General features: G+C 36.5%; 1 protein-coding gene across 3 annotated transcripts in view; it reads left to right on the top strand.

Moving 5' to 3' along the window:
• Positions 1–24,187, top strand: part of LOC126831298 (uncharacterized) — a 32,500-nt gene extending 8,313 nt beyond the window's left edge. For all 3 annotated transcript variants that reach the window (XM_050561921.2, XM_050561920.2, XM_050561919.2), the window contains exon 2: positions 16,435–24,187. In XM_050561921.2, the coding sequence (XP_050417878.1) occupies positions 16,449–18,236 (1,788 nt within the window). In that variant the 5' untranslated portion in view covers positions 16,435–16,448 and the 3' untranslated portion in view covers positions 18,237–24,187. The remainder of the gene's footprint in view (positions 1–16,434) is intronic.
• Positions 24,188–25,053: the final 866 nt, after the last annotated feature.

Here is a 25,053-nt window from a genome sequence, read left to right as displayed (position 1 = left end):
TTTGCAAAGATTAACAAACATTCGGGGAATTTTAATATTATTCATTAATATGCATTATGTAAGAGCTAAATCTGCCTATCGCATACCTTTATTTTGGCTCCATATATATAAACTATTATTTAAACATTTATTAACATGTCAAGCCCATAATCAATCCCCTAAGCTCCGTTTTAAGTAGATTAGAACGCTTCGGCCATTTAACGATTTGATTTAAAAATGGAGAAGCGAGGGTAAGTCTCGAATGATAAGTACCATTGTTTCGATAATAAACAAACAATGCCACATATTATTAAAACTCCAAACATTGATAATACAAGGACAACCGTCTAGTGGTTCGGATGGGACGAAAACCCGCGGTCCCGTGTACACATTGGCGTGCTCGTAAAAGATCTCTTGACTTGGAATTCGATGTAAGGGTTGGCCGTAGTACCGCTATCCGGGCAAAATTTCCTTCATAGCACTGTTTAAAGTTTTGACAAGATGTGCCATATTTTGCATATTACCGTAGTAACGGTACTTGATAATCGAGACTAAGCCCCAATTTACAATTTTTAAATCAAATCATTAAATGGTGATCGGGTTTCAATATTTTTAAATCTCCGCTATCCGATGTTCTAGATAGTTCATAATAGGCTCTTTGTGTGAGTAAATGTCTAAATAATAGTTTATATAACATTTGAAGCCAAAATAAAAAGACCTGTAGATTTATCTGTTATATAATTTTAGATACACTATGTAAGAGCTAAATCTGTCTTTCTTTTGGTCTCATATGTTATATACTTTTCAAAAAAAGGTAGGGGATATTCAGAAACAATACAAAATTGCGGAAATGCACTGCTGATTTTATTAGAGGTAACCAGTGTATGTTAATAACACGCCAATCGCCTACACATGAACAGTTCATATGTGCGGCTTATCTGACGGTCCCATTTCACTCGCAAAGAGATACACTGTCAAACGTGAAAATGGACGTTTTTGATTTTTGCCTTAATAATGAGTAATTGCTCCACCAATCCTCAGACATTCAGCAATTGGTCGTGGCATACTCCTAATCAACCGTCCAATCACGATTTTGGACAATCTGACCCACTGCTCTTCCAGTGCCACGGCCAATTCTTGCAGTGTTGTCGGTTGACGTCGACGTCGACGAACAAGTCCCCGATCATGTCCCAGACATGCTCTATAGGGGAACGGTCAAAACTCATGGCTGGCCAATGCATATGGACAATATGGTGACGCTGGGGGTAGTCATTCAGGACACGAGCGCGGTGGGCACGGGCACTATTATCTTAAAAGATGAAACGTCGACCTGCACGTTGAGCAAAGGGCAGAACTATCGGTGCCAGGATGTGGTCACGGTAGTACACACCAGTGACCCTTCCTTGAACAATATGCAAGTCCGTTCTGCTAGTCATGGCGATTCCTCCCCACATCATAACAGACACACGCCCGAATCTGTCATGCTGTCTGACGTTAACGTTAGCATGACGCTCATTTACACGCCCCCAAACGTGAGCACGCCTATCGGTGAAATCCAGAGTAAATCTGGACACATCTAAGAACATTACACGCGCCCATCGACGATTACCCCAATTTCTACGCTGCCTACACCATTGACGCCTGTTTGCCATGTGCTGGCGAGTTAATGGAAGTACAACACGCGGTCGTCGCGCATGCAAATGGGCTGCATGTAGCCGATTTCTAATCGTTTGGGGTGTAACTCGAATTCCTGTACAAGTTTACAGAAAGCTGATTGGCCGTCTGTCCTCGATTTCGCAGAACCTGTGTACGAATGTATCGATCCTGGGCTTGTGTAGTGGCTCTAGGACGACCTGAACGGGGTCTATCATCAACATTGTGTGTTTGTTGGTACCGGTTCCACAGTCTGCTGATCACAGACTGTGACACATTAGGCATGTTGCCTACTGCTCGCTGTGTAGAACACATTTGAAGCATATCAATAGCACGTAGACGTTCATCATGTTGAAAACGTCCCATTGCAAATTAAACGTAACACACTAAAGCAAAGATACGCTAAACAGTAAATCTTATGCAAGAACAATGGGGAAGCAAACATGGATAGGATAAACCAGCACGCGGCAGTTTTCATCAACCCTTCCTTGAAGTGTTAAATTTGACAATGAACCCCTCCCACGTGTATGTCGCTATTGCGTGTCGCACATGCAGCTCAGTGGTTCTGTTGGGCGATAAGTTCTTTATCTGTAAACATACTCTCAAAGCATCTCAAGTGTCCGTGGCTATTTATCATATCACAACCTGCATAGGTATTTGCATTTCAATATAGCCTACTTTTTTTGAAGAGTATATTAAGTATTAATTAGACATTTATTAACATGCCAAGACCATAAACAACTCAAGACCATCGCATGCTCGCAATTTCCAGTGGATTACAATATCGTGATTTAACAAATGGATAATCGAGACTTAGTAACAACAGTAGCAATGACAATCGAGATTTCACTATTTTCCAGTCAGCTCAGAATGAAGTAATTTGGCTGAAATTTTCAATATATTCATTTTTCATCATCTATTTTTAAACGATTAAAGCGAGAAATGTCAACTCTTTATCTAAATCTTACATAATGCACTGTAACGTTTCCTTGAAGGGAAAACGACGTTTGGGGTATGGGGAGCTTGGTATCTCTGCCACCAGTGATCAATTCCTGGCTGATCACGAGCCACCGGTAAACGGAACTTCGGAAGGGTGTGTAAGGACCAGCTAAAAAGTGGTCAGTAACGGTGTTTTGCTAAAATTATAATAAGCTTCACCGTAGGAATAAAACAGACTCGTTCAGTTTTCAAACCTTTATGTAACAAAAAAAACTTTCAAAATATATTTATATCAGTATTTACAGCTTAAATACGTTTATTTCTATTAATTACTGTCCTTTTTCGGGTGAACAGCGTTCACCGTACTCTGTAAGTGTCTTTCCTTTTTCGGACGAATAGCATTCACCGTACTTGATCTGTCAGTGTCTTTCCTTTTTCGGGCGAATAGCATTCGCCGTATTTTTCTTCAATCCGCAACTTGTCTCTTTCGGGCAATCCTAGTTTGCCGTACTCGCTGAAAGAGAAAGAAGCTTTAAAGGAGCTTCTGTGCCATCTGAACGTAGCTTGTCACTATCAGCGAGTTCTTCGCTGACCTTCGACCGCAGTCCCAGAAGCTAGCCTACCGTGCAAATTCCAGCCATCTACACGTATCTATAAGAGACATTTATTCCTACTGGCGATTCACAAATATTGCATGAAGAAATTCAAATCATAAGAACATAAACACGACTAATAAACAGTATCATATTGATTATAAAAGTACAATGTATATATTGGTTACCCTATATATGTCACAAAACACTAATCATTAGATAATAATAATTATTTACTAATTATATAAATCACTTTAGGAGGTAGGAGTTATCCGTTGTTTAATTTAACAGTTATATAATTACCCTGGTTATAAAGGTACGAATAATTAAGGTATTTAAACAAATGATTACGAAAGAACATAACACTATAGACTTCTATGATAAGACATATAATACATGTTTAATATATATATAAATGACAATGTCCTACGCTAACAAATAATGAAATATGATAGTATCAGTAAATATAAAAAACAAAGTAGTCGCGATCATCCTGGCTCTTGACTGCTTCAGCACCTGTAACTATTTATCATAGTTATCTTGGTTAGTGTTGGGATAACTACAACCCCTAGAATACAGCACTACAGCATTATTATATCGGGAACTGTCAGCTCTTTATCGAAATCATACCTAATGCATACGAATTTCTAAATACGTAGTTATAGAAATAACTAGTTATGGTCAGTTAATAAAGATATTGAAACAAAGAACCTTTAAATTTGTTTAAGTTTACGAAGCAGTAGTTTTCCTATTGTTGATATGGGAGAAATGCCATTTTATCCAGTGCTATTTTGACATTAGGAGAATTATACAGCGATTTAAGACACTATACTCTAATAAAAGTCCCGTTTTCAATTTTACATCAATTTAATAGTACTACTATTTAAAGGAATCGTGTACATGTAGTAACTTTCAACGCCATTTTTGTTGGTTTGTCCGTTTATTTATTTACAGAAAGAATATAGTATTATATCAGCTTTGTACGTAGATGTTTGTATATATTGTTATTTGTGTCCACATCCGTTATAGAAAGTATAAAGAATTGCAACGGTTTGTTTATTTAACTGATAGTTTAGTGTAATAGTTAAAATTTAAGTTATGCTGTTGGCTTTTTCTTGGCGCATTTGTCCTTCTGTTTAAGGTTTCAAAGTTATAATAATTTATGATTTATCTATAGAGATAAATGGATGGTACGAATTGATCTATCTGTTATCTATATCAAGTTTGTAATATATATGTTTCTTTTCCCTTCCAAACTCATAATTCAAAATGGTATGAAGTGGTATTATGTATAGTTTGCACTGTTTGTAACATTCACTGAGTTAGTTAATCTGTTTATTTTACATTCTTTAACTTATTGTTATGTTTAAAAGAGTCAATCGCTCATTTATCTCCAAACAATTTCAATGTTTTAATAAGCGTTGCCCATACGGATACATTCGCCCGATTTGATAGTTTGTTGTGGTTGCAAATCCCATGTGTCGCATGATATTCCTCTGAACTTTCTAAGGCCATTACTCATAATAATAGGATTTCAAAACATCCATATCGCAGCGCGTTCATAGGCGTAGGATTGGGAACAGGACCTGGTGTATAGACCCCACCCCCACCCTTCCTTCCTCCCTCAATGATCTTTTTGTTATTGCTGTTAATCAAGCTGATAATACATGAGCTAATTATATCTGTTAGTCAGTATTATCTAATCTTCCCAATTATTACAAAATATGTTAACGTGCCGATATACAATAAATATAACATTGAAATATTTATCTAGGGAACGATTAAGGTTAACTGTTAAACATGTAAATTGCTCAACATGACATTTATAATACGAAATCCGAATTTTAGCTTCGTCAACATTTCCTAGTTGCTATTCCTGTGTGTTTTTGGTGGATTAAATATGTGTTACAGCTGTGATGGTGGTAATTATAAACTCAGTATTCCATTCAGTGTGTGTTAGAGGTATCTACCAACGTACTGAGTCTAATAAAATTATACCAATATTATGTTTCGTTTATGGGTGTTTTTCCTGTGTACACATTGCCGAGCACGTAAAAGAACCCATGGCAGTTGGTATTCGAAGTAAGAGTAGATCGTAGTGCCGCTGTCCGGGCCAAACTTTCTTCATAGCACACTATATGGCGTATGCCCGTCTTCATTAGCCCAGTCGGAGCAGAACAATAGGACGCTAAACCCAGTTTTTATGGGGTTTTATTTTACGTCCAGTAAGTATACGGGATTTCGACTTATCGTCCCATTCAAACGACTAGACAGACTTTTGGTCCGCCTGATTGTATTGAATTACTTGACTTATATAGATAATCTAAATTAGAAATTCTTTGTCTCCTAGGTTACAGGTCAAAGTTCACGAGTCATCTCAATATGTATTTCAGGTAATATGAGAAATTTGGTTTATAAGATGAAGTCGTGCAGAGTAATTAAAAGGTTTTTTTAGTTGAAGTAAATGGGATATTATACTGGCTTGAAATGTAAAATTTATTGCAGCGATTCTTATTTTCAAATAGATACTAGATATTATTTGCACTCGTTGCAGAGTTTTGGTTTTTTATACGTCCTCATTTACGTTTATAAATTATGGTGGCTGTTAACGGCCATTCAAATGAATCTAAATCGTCGCCTTGTGAAGAAGGCGACAAGTCGACAAAATCAACCCGCCAATACGACAAAATAACCCGACGATTGTCGCCTTCATTTCGTCGACTTGTCGACTTGTCGCCTTCGACTTATTCACAACCCGACAAGTCGACAAGTCGATAAAATACAATTATTTCGACTTGTCGTGCGGCGACTTGTCGCCTCGGAAGTCAAACTCGTGTTTGCGCATTTGCTGATTGAATAACTTGCATGCGCACAGATTAATTTCTATGGAAGCGTATTTGGGTCACTACTTATTGAGATAATATCGCAACACATCGAACTAAAATATGTCAACTTCATGAGTTATGTTACAAAAAATCGACTTAATAAGTCGATTCGACGCATTAAATTCACCTCTAAACGACAAAAACGGCAACCCTACTCCTTGTCACGTACAACCGGGGATTCGAAACCACGCCAGTTGACTCAATGACAGGCCTTATGATACAGTGCGCACGTGCTAACCATTAGCGAGTATTGATGTTTGCTCCTGATGCATCAACACGTACAATTTTACTTGATATCAGTACTAACAAACATTGCGGTTTTATTAGGTGGTCATTCCCGTTAAGCGGTCAGTCATGCAAACCCCCTTGAGTCTACTGTACTCAGGAGAAATTTGAAGTAGGGTTGCCTGTCCAACCTAGTGGGTTTTCTCCGGGTCCTCCGGTTTCCTCCCACTGCTAAAGACCCCTAAAATTAAACCATATGTTAGTCCCGAAATGACCTAGTTTGTATCGAGTGGACGTTAAACCCCATCATTGGCTGCACTTTTATGAATAAGCAATCTCGGGCAATGAAATTAAGCACGTGGTACATAACTGAAAACGGCGACATTATTAAGTCTATATATTGCATTAAAATATGACTTGTTGATTTAGAGTCCAATCGACTATTGGCATGATGTAAACATATCAAGATAGTTTTTGTCGTTTAGAGGTGAATTTAATGCGTCGAGTCGACTTATTAAGTCGATTTTTTGTAATATAACTCATGAAGTTGACATATTTTAGTTCGATGTGTTGCGATATTATCTCAATAAGTAGTGACCCAAATACGCTTCCATATAATTTCCGAGGCGACAAGTCGAAATAATTGTCGACTTGTCGGGTTGTGAATAAGTCGAAGGCGACAAGTCGACAAGTCGACAAAATCAACCCGCCGACACGACAAAATAACCCGACAATCGTCGCCTTCATTTCGTCGACTTGTCGGGTCAATTGTGTCACCTTCGACTTATTCACAACCCGACAAGTCGACAAAATACAATTATTTCGACTTGTCGTGCGGCGACTTGTCGCCTCGGAAGTCAAACTCGACCTTGCGCATTTGCTGATTGGATAACTTGCATGCGCATAGATTAACTTCAGAGGCGACAAGTCGCCACACGACAAGTCGAAAAAATTGTATTTTGTCGACTTGTCGGGTTGTGAATAAGTTGACGCGACAAGTCGACAGAAATGACCCGACAAGTCGACGAAATGAAGGCAGACGATCGTCGGGTTATTTTGTCGTGTTGGCCGGTTAATTTCGTCGACTTGTCGCCTTCTTCATAAGGCGACGATTTAGAAGACATTTGAATGGCCGCTAACAGCCACCATAATAAATGCTTTCATTACCGACAAAAGAAAAAATAATTATGCGACAACCCTTGTGACCTTCGGACGACTTAGCTGCTGTAATTAATTTGAGAAAACTTTGTTTATAGATTGGGAGGATATTCACATTCGTTCACATTAAAAATTGTATAGTGGTTTTCAAGTTCACAGAACAGTCTGTATAGAATGCGTTACTCTAAACAGGACAGTCACTAATTACGTCAGTAAATTTTATCATCATACTTTCAAAAATCAATTATTTGTTTAAAGTATTAACGTCTCTAGATATTGTCTACCTTTTTTTTCTTCTTTTTTTCTTTTTAGAGAATTCAAACCTACCCAATATAGACGGGGTCAAGGTGACTTTATGTAGGCCTACTTGTTATTAATGTTTGTCAGGTCTATTGTGTACATGGTAAAGTTTTTATTTTTACTGCTGATTTGTTAAAGGTCCACTCTTGGTGGTAATTATAAGAAACAGTTTGCTCGAACGTTGACATATATCTCAAACTTAAAAAAATAACCGATTTAATGTAAGGACTATTCCTATTGTTATTACTTTCTAAGACACATAAAGATGGTGGCATGAAATCCATTGAAACCAAAACGTTATTGTAAGCGAGTAATTAATTGTAATTAAACCTGGAAGTGGTGTAATTGTCTTACCATACTCACTGGTCTCTATAGTAAGCATACAGCTTTGGCGTAAGTTTAGCGCTGTATTTTGTTCTCGCGTCGTCGTTTGGCCGTTTATTAGGATATTTATATACATGTATGAAATATTCTTTTATTTTTTTATTTTTTTTTTTTTTAAAAAAAAGATGCATTATGTAAATGCTAAATCTGCCTATTGCAGGTCTTTCGTTTGGCTTCAAATGTTATATAAATTATTATTTAGACATTTATTAACATGACAAGGCCATAATCATCTCTCTAGAACATCGGACGGATGACCGAGATTTAGCGATCAAATGGACAATCGAGGCTAAGTCTCGGTTGTTATGTTCCGTTGCTATGATAATGAATGATCGACGCTATATCTTCAAACAGTGATAACTTCAATCATAATAACGTAATTTGAATTAAGTTTTTAGTATATTCATTTTATCTATTTTTAAACTATTAGAGCAGCTCCAAATCTTACATTTTCCTGATTATGTCTAACGCTATTTTACCGAAATTTCGTCTAATGGTTTGGGTGTAGCTTTGGCAGCTTACTCTTCCGGACACCCGTTACCACTGTACATCATGTATTTTGTACATGGTGAACAGTCCATTTGCTGAATTCACTATTTTACCTATACCATTTTTTAGGACTTCGAATTTTTTCTAATGGTTTGGATTGTTCGTACTTGGTTTTATTTTATTAATAATTAATGGATCTTTAACATTTAATATACAGAGCATTCGCGTACACCCACCCTTACTGAACAGGACGCTGTTACGGCTATATCACGTGGTATGTTTTAAGTGTGGTTTAATGGTCGAGAGCGAGACATTAAGTAATATATTGAAACAACACGAGTGGCGTATTCACGAGTTGTTGTTTCAATATATTACGCAATGTCTTAAGCTCGAGATCATTAAACAACTTAAAATACAGACACTCACACGTGCTTTGATATGAAATACGTCACACGGGTCCAAAATTTTAACTAGTATAAATAATGATACGTCAACATCAGAGGATGCCGTCACATCTGTATTTTAAACTTATCAAATTATGTCAACGTCAGACACCAACGTATCGCAATATAAGATATTATCTTGTTTGAGCGCACGTTTTGCCTTAACCAGATTCTACTTTAAAGCAAGCTACTAGAATCACCTTTCTAGGCGCTTCCGTTCAATCGCCAAACTAAATTAAAGACTGTGAAACCAGAACTAGCAATGTTCCATTGGATAGGGGTAAACACATTACTAACAACCTATTTCCACATAAATAATTTGATCGATTTACTTAAAACTTCGCCATTTTAGTCTTGGGCATTCTATATTCAGAAATCTGGTAGCGGTGATGGCGCCACTAACGAATTCTTTAATTCGGAGATAACTCCTTCCTGTTTCGAATTTAGCGGGGTTTATTTTCCATTTAAAGATGCTTGAATAATTAGAACACGAGACACAGTATAAAGATATATTGCCAAGAAAGTATTTATAAGGTAGTTATTTCCAATATAACTAGGAATATTTTGTATTATATGGAGAGTAAGGACACTCAATCTTACAAGTAAAATTCTGGATTCCCTTAAAAAAATTTAAAAAAAAACATGGGGCGGTCACAGGACAAAAATGTAAGGATGTCCCTAATCGATAGCCAGCCTGCTTGACTGAGGTAAGGGGCGCGTCTTATGTCTTGATCTAATTGCTAACGGTTATGAGAACATTGAGAGACTTAAACGGCCATGCAGTAGATTCGCGATTTAACGGTGGATATGGCAAATGATACTCCAAGAGTTTACTTAGATCTCGATATTTAAGGCAAATGGACAGCGCCTAACGACAATAAAAACATACTGAAAATGGATTCTCCGTTACGTGACAAACAAGGAGGCTGAAAATAGATTCTAGCCGCATGGGTTAATTTTCCTGAGATTAAAATGTTTTAGAGAGATTGGGGAAACAAAAATCCTTTTGAAAGATAAATTAGTTTGTGTTGTAGTCCAAATATATCATCAAATCACACATTTTATACCGGAAGGTAGTTCCTTTAGGAACTATCTTTGACCGGACGATGTCCGCTGACAGTTCCTATCCCTTCCTATATAGCAGCAATATGAAAATACGGTAAAATACGGTAAAATACTGCTCTTCCCCACCTCTGTTCTCCGGCTATTTTGGAACTTTTGCCCTCTATTTTTCACCATGATTCTTTATTTTTCGCAAAAGGAATCATTTCTGAACATATCTGACACAAATTTATAAAAATTCAACACTGTTTTCTAGTAGAATTTAGCGATTAAATAAACATGCAAGTCAGGTCAATATAATGGAAAATTTCCCCTCAACCCCCCAAAAATTGCTACAAAAGGTTTCTCAACTGATTCTGGTAGGGTTTAGTGTACTTTATAACATACTAAATGTTTACCAAAGTAGGACCCCTGGAAAAGTGTTTTTTAAAGATGGCGTCAAAAATGGCCACCGAAACGTCTTAAAATGATCATAACTATGTAACTATCTACTCAAATTTGACGATCTTGGTGTCTTTCCCAAGGTTTTAGGGGGCAAAGAACACATTAAAATCATTAAAAATGATGTTGGCCTATTATGTCAAAAATGGCCGCCAACACCTCCAATTATTGACTCAAATTTGATGATCTTGTATATCTATCCCCAGGTTTTGGGGGACCCGGAACACATTAAGACAACTTTGGATATCACTGAGCTGTTGAATCATTATTGTGTTGGAGTTTTCTTCTTTTTTTTTCGTGAGGGGGGGGGGGGGTCGTTTAAAAAAACAAAGAAAGCGACATAGTTTGTTAGCTATGTTTGTGTGTACTAGCAAGAGTAAGCATGTCCTGTATGTGAAAGGCAAGATACTAATTTTTGTTGATTTTGTTTCAACCGACCTAAATAAGATGACTCTGCAAGAAAACGTGTAAATTGTTGAGAATGTAGCGTGTATTGAATATATCTGAAGGTAGCTGGTAAACGTCTAAATGGGGGTATAATCGCTAACATTAGTTTGACTGGGGGCATTCCACATCTAATAGTAACGTTTATTTTAACCACTGTTCAAATACTATCGTGTTGACAAACTGAAATAGGTCGTACAGTTTTTATACCATGTCGTAAAGTCAACTGTATAGAATTATCTTAAACTTTTCTTTTCTTTTGCGAAAAAATCTATCGTCATTACCTATAAAGTTTAAAGTAATATTGTTATCACTGTTTTGTGTGTGACAAAGGGTGGATTGCATGCCTAACCTCGTGGGGTTACTCCGGGTGCTCCAATTTCGAAAAAACGATAAAATATACCATGTTTTTGTACCGAAATGAACAGGGGTACATGTTAAATCCCACTTCGTCTTTCAATAAATATTTTCGGTTTTCTCTATTTCAATTGTGCATCTTCTCTGTGAATATGCACACATACCTAACTGTACATTGTTCTTCTACTGTCAAGTGTTCTTTTACGTGCACGCCAAGGTATACACGGTATTTGGTGTCATCCGTACGACTAAGCAGTGTTCCTACGCACTACACCACAGAATAGTACCCCGCCGGAAAATTCCGGGCCAACACAATACTGAGCCACTACTCGGATATCATACAGGCGCAGAGGTTTAAGGGGCATTATGAAAGATTAGATAAAGAGCTGACAGTTCTCACTATAATAGTAATAAACTAGATAATGTAAAGGGAATATACTGAAAATTTCAGTCAAATTGCTCCACTCTGATCGGAGATATTAGCGTATGAATTTTAGGCCTAGCCTCGATCATCTTTACTAAAGTTGGTACTATAAAAAAAACATTGTCTCGAATATCCATTTTTGGGTTAAATCATAAATGAGTGGTGAGCAGCAAATCGGATTTAAATTCAGTGAAAATCCGACACATAAGATGATATCGAGAGTTGTTTATGGTCTTGTCATGTTAATAAATGTCTAATCAATAGTTTATAATTCATTTCGGGCCCAAAGAAAGGCCTACAATAGGCAGATTTAGCTCTTGTATAATGTATGTTTAAAGATACATTATGGGAGATTAGTTAAAGAGCTGGCAGTTCTCACTATAATAGTTAAAAACTAGATAATGTAAAGGAAATTTCGGTACAATAAAAAGACATAGTCTCGATTATCCAATTCATTATTAAATCATGAATGAAAGTCGAACAACAAATCGGAACCTAATCCAATAAACATCGCGGGCTGGCGATGACATCGGGAGTTGATTATGGTCTGGATAAGTTAATTAATGTCTAATTGATAATTTAAATAACATTTCAGGCCTAAAGGCAGATTTAGATCTTGCATAATGTATATTGAATGTATAAAGTAAAGGAGATTTTGTTTCCCCATTAAGATTTTGGACTGGATAATCGTCGATGGACGAGGCCTTAAATGTCGGTGAAATGGCGTTTAATTTTTTTACTAACCATCCATTGAAGGAAAACAAACTAAGCTGTATGGTTATTCAACTACTGTATAAGGTGACATAATAGCCAGCCTTTAAATTCCTGGAATCTTGTTTTTAATTTGTTAACATACAAACAAATATAATTGTACCCCTTCCTTGACGTTTAAAAGGTTTCTTTATTTGAAGTTCACACGTATATTTTATCAATTTGAACAATGCTCTCTTGCATTTTTTAAAAAACTATCTGTTAAATACTAATCTTAGAAAAACAACGAACCGGCAACCATGTTAAGTCGTGATACATAGTCACATTTCAAATAAATGTGTATAAAAACAATTCAGTTGCCAGTGTCTGTAATTAAAGGCGTGAGAATTTATATAAAATTATCGAAAGGAACTGATTTTAACAAACACCATTTAGAAGTATTTTTGTGTTATATATTTTATAAAATACCATATGGAAAGTGTCCGTCGGTACTGTCACTGCCCTTGTATTTTTTGGCTGTGCTTTAAAATGCATTTCAGCAAAATATCTTTACAAGAGAGAGAAATGGAGTTTAACGTCCACTCGACACAAACTAGGTCATTTCGGGACTAACATATGGTTCAATTTTATTTCCATAATTCGCTTGCGCGTAGGGGTCTTTAGCTGTGGGAGGAAACCGGAGGACCCGGAGAAAACCGACGAGGTTGGACAGGAGACCCTACTCCTTGTCACGTACAACTGGGGAATCGAAACCCCGCCTGTTGACTCAATGACAGACCGTATGATACAGCCCCCAACTGTCTTCCCTGTTACGGAGTGTTCATCAATTTGCTTAATCGTATTTTGTGACTCAAAAAATAATTAAGGCCTATTGATCACGCGGTCCAGCGACCTGATAAAAGAGACAAAGTCACCAGGTTATGCCTATAGACATGGTTACCATAACACTTGTTGGCTGTCAAAATAAAACGTTTGCAATTCTTTGAGAATTATCACATAGCCTCAGGGCATTAACTTTTTACAGTCAAAGGCCTTGCGAGCTAAATTTAACCTATTCACAAGAGAAAAATATCAATTTAAAGGGTTAACTGACATTTGATGTCACTTACTATTTTTTTTTCTTACCCTTGTCATTAAAATGACTATACAGATTGTCAGTATACATACTAACGTGCATATATTTTGGTGAAGATTGTTGACTTAGAGCGATTAATGTATATCGAATTGATTTGATACACAGTTGACTAGTTTTATATAATAGATATATTGTATTTGATGGTGATTTTTATATCCCTTTACAAAAACACACATAACAAATACACGCAGTTGAATGAAAAATACATGAAAATGTCTATCTTTACTCTTAATATTTATTCAATATATATATTAACATTATAATCCTACATAAACCAATATCTTACATTGATCAATGCATTTGATTTCTCGTTATTCATGTGCCATATTTCAAAATATATCAAAGAATGCATTAAGGTCTTGTGTCGTTTAGGGTCAAATGGTAAAAGACATAAGTTTGTCTGGATATAAAATGTTATAAAATCTCTCATTTCCAACATAGTCGTACATCAATGTATTGTGCAGTCCATAGAGAGAGAGAGAGAGAGAGAGAAATTTTATTTTCATGTAACTATTGACGATTTAAAATAAAAATACGTAAGTAACAGTATATGAATAATGTCCGTTATATCCTTTAATAAAATCAATGTGATTCCACTTAGATTTAAAGGTGTATTGAGGTTTGTCAATAATGGCTGTCATAACCCATGTGATCTTACCTACAATCCTCATTCAAAGGTATATCGAAATATGATATTCAACCCAATAATGGCCGCCATAACCTAAATTCTACATTTTAATGTTTAACTCTATGTTAAAGCTAGCGCTATATTCCTATACAATATTGTGAAAGGTGAATCTCTAATAGGAATATCAGTCCAAATGTGGATCAATTCCGTTCAGTATTTACAGAAATATGTCGAATTGAAATTTCATCGATCTATGCTGCTCACTGTTCAGTAAGCCCGCCACCATTTTGTTGTCTGCGAAAATTTATTTAGGCCGGTTTTGAATCCGATTGAATTCAAGCCTGGACATTATCTAGAGTTGGTAATTTGATTTTGTTTTTTAATCAAATGTTAAATAATCAACCTGAGTATATATTAGCCTGGATTAAGCGGTGAGAAATTTGATATTTTAGCGAAATAAAATTCAAGTGACGCATCTTTACTTTGAAGAAATATAAACCCCATGTCTAATTTTTGTAAAGCCCCCTATAGAGCTATTATATATGGTGAATAAATAATTATTTTTATTACATGTATTATAAACCATATATCTACGAAAGCCCAGAAGGCTCATTCCAAATTCCAAATTCCAAATGCGAAATTCCAAATTCCAAATGCGAAATTCCAAATTCCAAATTACAAATTCATGTTTACCAATAAAATAGCAAATTGGCATCTCCCCTCAATTAAACAAATTAGAATTTAAATAAATTGTAATTTTACACAACTAATTGGTGTTAGTTTACCTACACGAAAGCCCGACTCATTCCAAATTCCAAATTCCAAATGCCAAATTCCAAATTCCATACACAGCGTTTAAAGTCGTGAGACGAAGAATCCTATTGATTTTCAGCTATTTCCGATTATTACTGCCAGAGTTATGGCCCTTGATCACTCCAAAAAATCTTGTGGACGGTCTTGAGGCCAAAGTAAATATCAAATTGACTTTAAATTTATACACAGTGTTTAAGGTCGTGAGACGAAGAAGCCTATTGATTTTCAGCTATTTCCGATTATTACTGCCAGAGTTATGGCCCTTGATCACTTCAAAAAATCTTGTGGACGCTCTAGAGGCCAAAGTGAATATCCGATTGACTTTAAATTTATACACAGTGTTTAAGGTCGTGAGACGACGAAGCCTATTGATTTTCAGCTATTTCCGATTATTACTGCCAGAGTTATGGCCCTTGATCACTTCAAAAAATCTTGTGGACGCTCTAGAGGCCAAAGTTAATATCCGATTGACTTTAAATTAATACACAGTGTTTAAGGTCATGAGACAAAGAAGCCTATTGATTTTCAGCGATTTCCATAATTACTTCCAGAGTTATGGCCCTTGATCACTTCAAAAAATCTTGTGGATGGTCTAGAGGCTAAAGTTAATATCCGATTGATTTTAAATTTATACACAGTGTTTAAGGTCATGAAAGAAAAAAGTCTATTGATTTTCAACGATTTCCGATGATTACTGCCAAAGTTATGGCCCTTGATCACTTTGAAAAATCTTGTGACGCTCTAGAGGTTAAACCACCGTATAATTTCTATATTATTTAGATAGCTCTATTTGCTGTGGTGTATGTTTAAACATCTGACAGGAGCTATTGATTTCTAAAAAATGGCACAGTAAAGGAATTCGTAATTGAAGTACGCCTTGGCCCACCATTTTTTGTTGTCGTGCAAGTATATGGGTTCGGAGCATTTAATGCATGATATTGTAAACACTAGAATTCCGGTATGAGACATAATAATATTTGGTGGGGGGGGGGGGTATTTGAAATAATGTCAAAGGTGATTTGTGGCGCATATCTCAGCCAAATATAATAACATCGAATTTCATCAGCTATGACCTCACCGTAATGCAACCAATAAAAAGCTTAAATTGACACAATTCATGGAAACAGAATATTAAGTAAATTTTTTATACTGTTATAATAGGCGGGGGGGGGGGGTGACTCGCCACTGGATCAAAATGCTGTTTTGAAGATTTGATATAACATGCAAGTGTGGGATAGGGGAACACCCTTGTTCTAAGATATATAAGAATGGTGCGAGCTTTTAGGGTTTACTTTTATGGTTACATCTAGTTTCCCGGTATGCCGTGGGTATGCTTGTTTAACTCACAATAGCTTCTTTTTCTACTTACAGGTAATTAAATAATCATGGATTTCCAGAATATAAGAACCGAAGTGACGACTACGACAACAAGGACAATTCAAAATGGCGTCGATGATTTCACATCTAAAATGTCGGACGGCGAAGACGAAGTTATCCAGACTTTTGATTCATTAGGTGATATAAGAGACGGAGACAGTGACAATGGCGACGAGAATATTCGAGTAAGAAAAACAGTTACATATGCATACAACACGAATGACATTTCCGATGACATTAACGTTAATCCGGAAGTACACGATTTGACAAATAACATCGAACGGACATTACCGAGTGATTGGGATCTAGATAATGTTGATCTTGTAAATGAACGTATTGGAACAACGGTGGTTTCTCATGTTGATGAAGATTTAGAAGATTCTGAGGTAGATAATTTTTTCGGTGTTCCGGAAGTAGATCATGAAATCGTAACGAATGTTGACGACCGAATGCGGCCACCAGTAGATTCTGAAATATCCGTTAATACAGGTTATCATAACAACGACACGGTTATAGCAGACGGTTTAATATCCGAAGAAGTCAATCGCATCAACCAGATTTCTGAAGATAATGAGTTTGGGATTTCTGATGCATTAAACAGCCCGCTTGCAGATTCCGGTGGTTTTATTCAAAATGGCGAGCATGTTATGGGTGATGTGAGAACCGACGTGACTGGAGATTGGAGAATGGGTGAAGTGGAAGGAAGTGAGGTTCCTGATGATTTCAACAGGGTAAGGGATGACGTAGAGGAATTTACAAATATAGCGGATGACCCAGCGAACACTCCTTCCTTTGGTACGGATATTAATATTAACCCAACTTCAGAAAACAGAAATGATGATATGAAACATGAAATTACAGACGAGGACAATAGTGCTACTGTAGACACCCCAGAGGGGGGTGTATTCGGAACAATTAAAGAAAAGGTCATGGAGGTTCGTTCCACGGGTTTGCATTACGCAGGAGATGCCATCACGAACAAACTGGAAGGCGCCAGCGACGAAGGAATTATGGGAACGATTAAACATAAAGCAAAAGAAACGAATGCAGTAGAAACCGTAAAAAACAAAATCACCGATGCCAGTGATTCTGCGATAAACAACGACGGTATTGTAGATATGGTGAAGGATAAAATGGGCAGCTCGGATTTCCTTGGTTCATTTGGTGCCAGTTTAACCGGTGGTTCTTGCGAGGGTGAAGAAAAATCAGAAACCTTGGATGTGATAGGAGACTCACCCGACGTAATCAGTAACAACACTAATCTTGCAGACGATACAACTTTAAAAATAGTAGATAACTCTGATTTTATTGAATCTGTAAAAGTAGCAGACACCAATGCCGAACCTCCATCAAATCATGTCCATTCGGAACCTCCAACAATTCAAGTCAATTCGGCACCTCCAACAATTCAAATCAACTCAGAACCGCAAGGCATTGAAATAGACACATTTAATGCTTTAAGCGATGATGACATGGACTATGAGATGAAAGACGTCGACATTAGTATCAACAACGAGGAGGACTTTGGGAAAGTTTTCGCAGAAAATCGTCAGTCCATGAGAGAGGGTCAGGGGACGGAATTGTTTCGTCAGCCCCCGAGGTTTAACAGTAACGAATCTCTGAATAGAAAGGACAAAGAGAAAAAGGCGAAAAAAGAGAAAGAGGCGAATGGAACGAACTACACGATATCGGACATGCCAAAAGATGAGGCTCGATCACAAAGAACCTGCGCGGGAATTATGAAAAGTTTCTTTTGTCCAAAACGCGGCAGTTGGCAACCGGACAGTTATCTTTGAGGAGTGTGTTGTAAAGTGAACTTAACTGAAACGTTTTAAAAACTGTGAATGGACACAAATATTGTTATTTGATATCAAATATTTTTATATGGTGCGAATGAATTAACCTAATTTTATAAACTAGTGACCATGGTGTCGTGTTTGTATGTGAACATGTTTGTATAGACTGTCTGATTTTGATTTATTTGTACTATCATAGGCCTACTAACATTAAGACGAAACTTTGACGTCATATACCATGCGACATAATAATCAACGCAATCACCGGCCATCCAGTGAGGTTTTAAGTCATGGGTAATAATAATATTATGTTAATGTTAATATGACAATGGCTTTGACAAGGAATGGGCGTTAACGAGGATCCACAATATTTGTTTGTTTTTGTAGACAGAAAGCGAAAACGATGTGTCATGTTTAGAAATGAAATTAATTGACATATTTTAAAAAAAAGTACCTAGTTAATAAGGTTCCTGATTACACAATAAACAAAACAGACAGAGCGGTGTGAATAAAGGACAATGTTGGTATCCAACTATTTTACATTTTGTGATAGAACTGGTTAAACACATTCCAAATATAATTGTAGCATAAAAATCTTTGCTATGATTTGGCCGACTGGAAAGGAGAGTGGTATGGTAACAGCTACACAGGCGAGTTTCAGCTCATTGGTAATTCCTGAGAAGACGAAACCAACTATATAGTTACTTACGCCATTTTTAACAGCATATATCAAAATATCATACTTAACGCAATCAAATGCTTTACTAGATTCGATACTATACAATACATACGACCCTTGGCTTTAACTAAAGCTCTAAAGTACAATATTTATGTCCACTAATATATTCAGAAACAATGCCACACTGAGGAAATGCTCTGATGCTTTTATTAGAGGAAACCCGTGTATGTTAATAACGGGCCAATTGCCTACACATGTACATAAACAGTTCATATGGGCGGCTTACCTGACGGCCCACTTCACTCGCAAAGAGATACACCGTCTTAATAATGAGTAATTGCTCCACCAATCCTCAGACATTCAGCAATTCGCCGTGGCATGCTCCTAATCTGTAATCAACCATCCAATCACGATTTGGGGCAATCTGACCCACTCCTCTTGCAGTGCCACGACCAATTCTTGCAGTGTTGTCGGTTGACGTTGAGGTCGACGAACACGTCTCCCGATCAAATTAAACGTAACACACTAAAGCAAGATACGCTAAACAGTAAATCGTATGCAAGAACCGATAGGAAAGCAAACATGGATAGATAAACCAGCACGCGGCAGTTTTCACCAACCCTTCCTTTTCATCAAATTTGACAATAAACCCCTCCCACGTGTATGGCGCTATTTCGTGTCGCATGTGCAGCTCAGTGGTTCTGTTGGGGCGATAAGTTCTTCATCTGTGAAAATACTCTCAAAGCATGTCAAATGTCCATGGCTATTTATCATATCGCAACCTGCATAGGTATTTGCATTTCAATATCCCCTACTTTTTTTGAAGAGTATAGAAAAATATTTTGGGCATGTTCATTAATACCATACGCTTACTTACTGATGAATTGTGTGTATACCATAGATAGATGTACTTATTTTCATACTGGTATAAAGTTCCTTTATCACAAAAGTAATTGTTTTAGGGGTGTGGTTCATAAAACATTCATGTTATAAAGAAATGTCGATCATAAAACATTTACTATTCAATTCTGTGTGAATTATCACCACTTTCTATCCATACCGTAGGCGAATTCGAAGCATCTCGAATCGGTTTTCTGGATTTGATAAATTCTTCTTAATGATTTGCTACAAACAAAGATCTCTCTACCCTGTCTCTAGAAATATTTTGCGTTACCGTCTTAGGGAGGTCTTTTTTCTTAATCATAATGTCTGTCAAGCATCGAGACTTGGACCCCAGGCTAAAGGTATACCATATTATATTAGCCTCTCTCCACCCACCCCCTCTCATATACAGTATTTTTATTTTAAGTCGTCAAAAGTTACATGAAAATAAAATCTCTCTCTCTCTCTCACACACACAGCTATTTATATCCCCCACCTTCTTATGAAAGAAACGCGTCATAGATCTAAATTACAGTAATAATAGACCAGTTTACAATTTTTGTTACAATTTAAATCTAATCAACATAATAGTTTTAGTGCTGTATATTTATTTATATTTTTGTGTTAACATATAGCTTATTTTATAAACAATATTTATCCAATCTTGATCTCACTTAATCACAAATTTCCTAGAACATATTGTTTAACAGTGTTATTTTGGGGGCTTTTTGTTAATCAGATACTTGTGAATTGTGTACATTTTTAATAATTTTGTTACAAGATTTAACCGCCATAAAAATGAGGTGATGTATTTATTACATATTTTTTTTTTTAGATATATGGGTATATATATTCCACATTAATTAAAAGTCACCTTTCTTATGGGAGCTTTCGGCTGTTGTTCATGGTCAACAATACAAAGAACGAATGGAACATGAACAAGACGCTATAGGGATGAATGGCAAAACTCTTTCATATGTTTTAAACTCAGGGAGCCACGGTGGCTCAGTGAGTAAGACGTTGATCCCTATGTTGACCAAGAAAGTTCATCAGATTTTTTCCGGCGTGATTCCCAATTGGCAGACATGTAGTAAATAGGGCCTTGCGAGGGACAGCGTGTAGCCGTTCCACACTGATCAGCAGTGAATTTTCGCTAGGCTGCTACAATCACTGATAAAGATGACATCGATGCGACTTAATGAGTCCCAAATATTAACTTTTTTTCTTCCGTCAAATTAAATTCTAAAACATTTTTTTCATTTATTAGAAAAATAAATAAAGACGTTTGAATTATTTGTAGGTTAAAATCATTTCCTATTTAGTGTAAATGGGTAATAAAATAAGTAAAATTCGTCATTTAGCCCGAATGTATAACGTCTTATGTAAACAATGATTGTAACCGTTCGGGTGGAACGAAAATCCGGGGTCCCGTGTACACATAGGCTTGTGCATAAAATAACAATTGACAGTTGGAATTCGATATAAGAGTAGGCCATAGCGCCGCTGTCCGCGGCAAAATTTCTCCTATAGCAACCTGATAGCGCATGCCCGTCTTTATTAGCCCAGTCGGTGCAGAACAGTAAGCCGTTAAACCATTTCATTTTTCGTTTTAAACTCAATATGACGATAGACACAAAACTGATAACTACGTATAAATAATGCTCAACGGACATTTTGGGCTCATTCAGATGAGGCTAGTAACAAGTGGTATCAACTCTTCTGGAAAGAATAAGACCCTCCCCCCACACACCTTCCCCATCATCCGTTAAAACGTGTAGCTATAGTTATCATTCTTGATGCTTTTATTCTCCAAGTTGTATAACTACAGTTCCTATGTATGAAATATGGAAAATGTAGTCAAATAATTGAAATCAAGAAAAATTTATTGTGATATCCCCGTGTTTAAGTTAGAAAGAAACAAAGCCAGTAATTGTTGTTGAAACATTATGTGATACTTAGTTAAATCTAGAAATGATATTTTAAAAACGTTTTGACTTTAAATTGTATCTATATTTTTATACGCCCGCATTGAAATGTCGTATATTGTCGTCACCCCTGTCCGTCGGCCCGTAATTACTTCCAGAGCTATGGCCCTTGATCAAGGTAACAAGTCTTGTTAATATTAACCACCAAAGTTAACATCCGTTTGACTTTAAATGTATACACAGTGTATACGGTCATAGGATGATGAATCCTATTGATTTCCAAGGAGTTCCGATAACTACACTACTGCCATAGTTATGGCGCTTGATCACTATAAAAAATCTTGTGGACGCTCTATAGGGCTAAAATTTCAATCTGAGTGACTTTAAATTGATGCACAATTTATTTTTAAGGTCGCGAGACAAAGACGTCTGTGGATTTTCAATGATTTTCAAAAAGAACTTCCAGAGTAATGGCCCTTGATCATATTGAAAAGTCTTGCCGTGGTTCTAGATACAATATTTATCATCCGATTAACTTTAAATGTATACACAGTCACAGTATTTATGTTCATTGAACAAAGGAGCCGTTTGAATTGCAATGAATTCCGATGACAAGTAAATCCATGATATTATATGTTTTTAAATTAAACGTTAGCATCGGGCAGAACTAGAAGCCAAATAAATTCTAATAATTTCTGATAACTCTTAATTAGCTTTTTGTGTTTTGTAGAGGCTTTCATTACCGACAAAAGAAAAATTAGCGACAACCCTTGTGGTCTATCGGACGACTTAGCTGCTGTGGTTGTATGTTTCATTGCCTGGCAACATATCTTTTATTTATACATTATACGTACATGTATTTCAAGCATATTAATTGATATAATTTATTAACATATGAATTTAAGTTGTCTAAATCAGGGTTGGAACTGACAATCTGTCGGACAAAGCTATCAACGTATACGCCAATTTCTCGTCACCGACATTTTCCTATCGCCTAATCTTCGAGGCTTTGCGCAGGTAAAATAGCTTCAAGTGCAAAATTCTCCACACATATAATTAGGTTCAGTTGTAAATTTTCAACACTATCATCACAGTTTGCATGGAAATAAGTAATTATGTTACAAATAGCGAAGAGTGGAACACTGAAATCTTAATCTTACCTAACTGAACAGTTTTTTCTGTATTTTCGAGTAACATGAAATCGCGTGATTCTGGTTCGGCGGCCATTTTAAAATGAACAGAAATTTCGCATAGCTTTTGGTTTGAATCAAATCATATACTTATGCGGTAAGGTTTTATCTTTATTTCAATGGTAATTAGTTTATTATATATTAAGCTATGTACAGTACAGTTCGAAATTGAGGGAGTTATAGGCTAATAACTTTTTGTAGTTAAATGACTACAAAACTTGCTCAAAGGAAGGCCTTGGGACGATCCACTACTATGGCTGGAGCAAGACGCAAGACATCAGTAGTGGAACCATTTCTAATATAATTATACTTTGTAAGTAGAATTTGGGGTTCGTTTAATTGGAAAGTACGGTAGGTTAATCCACTAACTTTGTTGTCATCAAATGATTACAAAACTTGTCCTGTAACCAACCACTACTGTGGCTGGAGGCAAAACGAAAGACATCAGTAGTGTAACCATTTCTAGCGTTCACCCATACAATTATTCGTTTAAATAAAACTAAACGGAATGGATTCAATCAATAACTTAAACTAAAAATCCCCTTTAGAAAAGATTTTATAACCCCGATGGTTTGTCGGCGATGGATTGGCTACCAAATATTGCTTGCTGTGCGCAGATTTTTCTGGAGTTCGTTAAACATCAGGTAAATTTGAAATTCCAACCCTGGTTTGTCCTTTAATAGAATATGAATTTTTTTTATATAGGAATGGTAAATACGTTTTGTTTGTATACAAATATATGAATTATAAGGTGATATTTTAATATTAATATTAATTCTCATAATACAGTAACTGACATAACATTTTAATCGGCGGTTTCCGTTACTCGGCAAACCTCGACAGATTCCGTTACTCTACATCTAGCCTCGGCTGTGTGGAGGTAAGTGATATGTACCTACGCCTATACAATTGCGATGCGGCACCGGTTTACTTATTAGGAAAAGTTGCCGCTTTTAAAAAGGTGTTATCAAAATTGCGTCGTTCAAAGCGTGTGTAGAATTGTCAGTGCAAAGTTGTCCTTGTTTGAAGAAAATCGGATGAACTTGTAAGAAAAACAGCTTCAGACTTTGAAATATTTGTATGATAAAACATCTTTCACAAGGCGTCGTCATGTGAAACGCTGTTGGTAATCCCGGAACTTGAAAGTAGTTCCAATGGCGTACTTCGTCATACAGCTAGATGTAGGGTACTGGAATCTGCTGAGGTTTGCCGAGTGGGTTACATGTAGAGTCCTGTATTATAAACATAATATAATAAATTGAGTATTTATATAAAGGTGTTTTATATTATAAGCATATAACAGAGTATGCATGTTAAATTCCTGCCAGTGTGGGGCTGTGATAGTCGAAAAAAGGTGGGCTGGCAGAGAATATTTGTAATTGTTATTGGATTTAGTCCATAAACATCTAAAGTAAATACACAAACAGTGAACAGCCGATGGGGGGGGGGCAAAATTCACAATAATGGATCCAATTTTAAGCATCTGGAACATTAATATCATCCTACCAGCGGTTGCCAGGCAAGATACGCCCACATTTTGCAAAAGATGGATAGAGAACAACCTAAACAACACCGCAATTTTTCGAACAATCACGGGCCATGATCCAGAAAGTTACGTTCGGATATCGACAAGAACCAAGATCTTTGTGATGTAAACAGGAATTTAAAATTTCATCAAAATCGGATCAAAATTGTGGCGACAACCTTAATATACCATATTTTTACACTATTTGCGTAAGAGGGGTGACCATTTTGTCCAGCAGTTTTGGTCCGATTTTCACAAAATTCAAACTCAACCATCATTAGGGTGTAACGGTGATATATTCAAACTTTTTTTTTAAATTGTGACCTCTAGAGGGACCGCAATCGAAAAACGCGATTTTTCGTACAATCATAATTCAGGAAGTTACAATCTGATATGCTCGAATATCGAAAGGAGAAACAAGATCTTGGGTTATAGACATGAATTTCAAGTTTCATCAAAATCGGATCAAAATATTGTGACCTCTAGAGTGATTTTTGTACAGTCAGGGGCCATAATCCATGAAGTTCTGGTCCGATACATGCCAATATCGAAAGGAACCGAGATCTTTGGGAGATATACCTATTTCAAGTTTCCTTAATAAACATCGGATAAAAAT

Source organism: Patella vulgata, chromosome 1 (assembly GCF_932274485.2).
Source record: "Patella vulgata chromosome 1, xgPatVulg1.2, whole genome shotgun sequence".
NCBI classification, from domain to species: domain Eukaryota; kingdom Metazoa; phylum Mollusca; class Gastropoda; family Patellidae; genus Patella; species Patella vulgata.
Note: the sequence above shows the minus strand (reverse complement) of the source record. Positions and strands in the feature narration are given on the sequence as shown.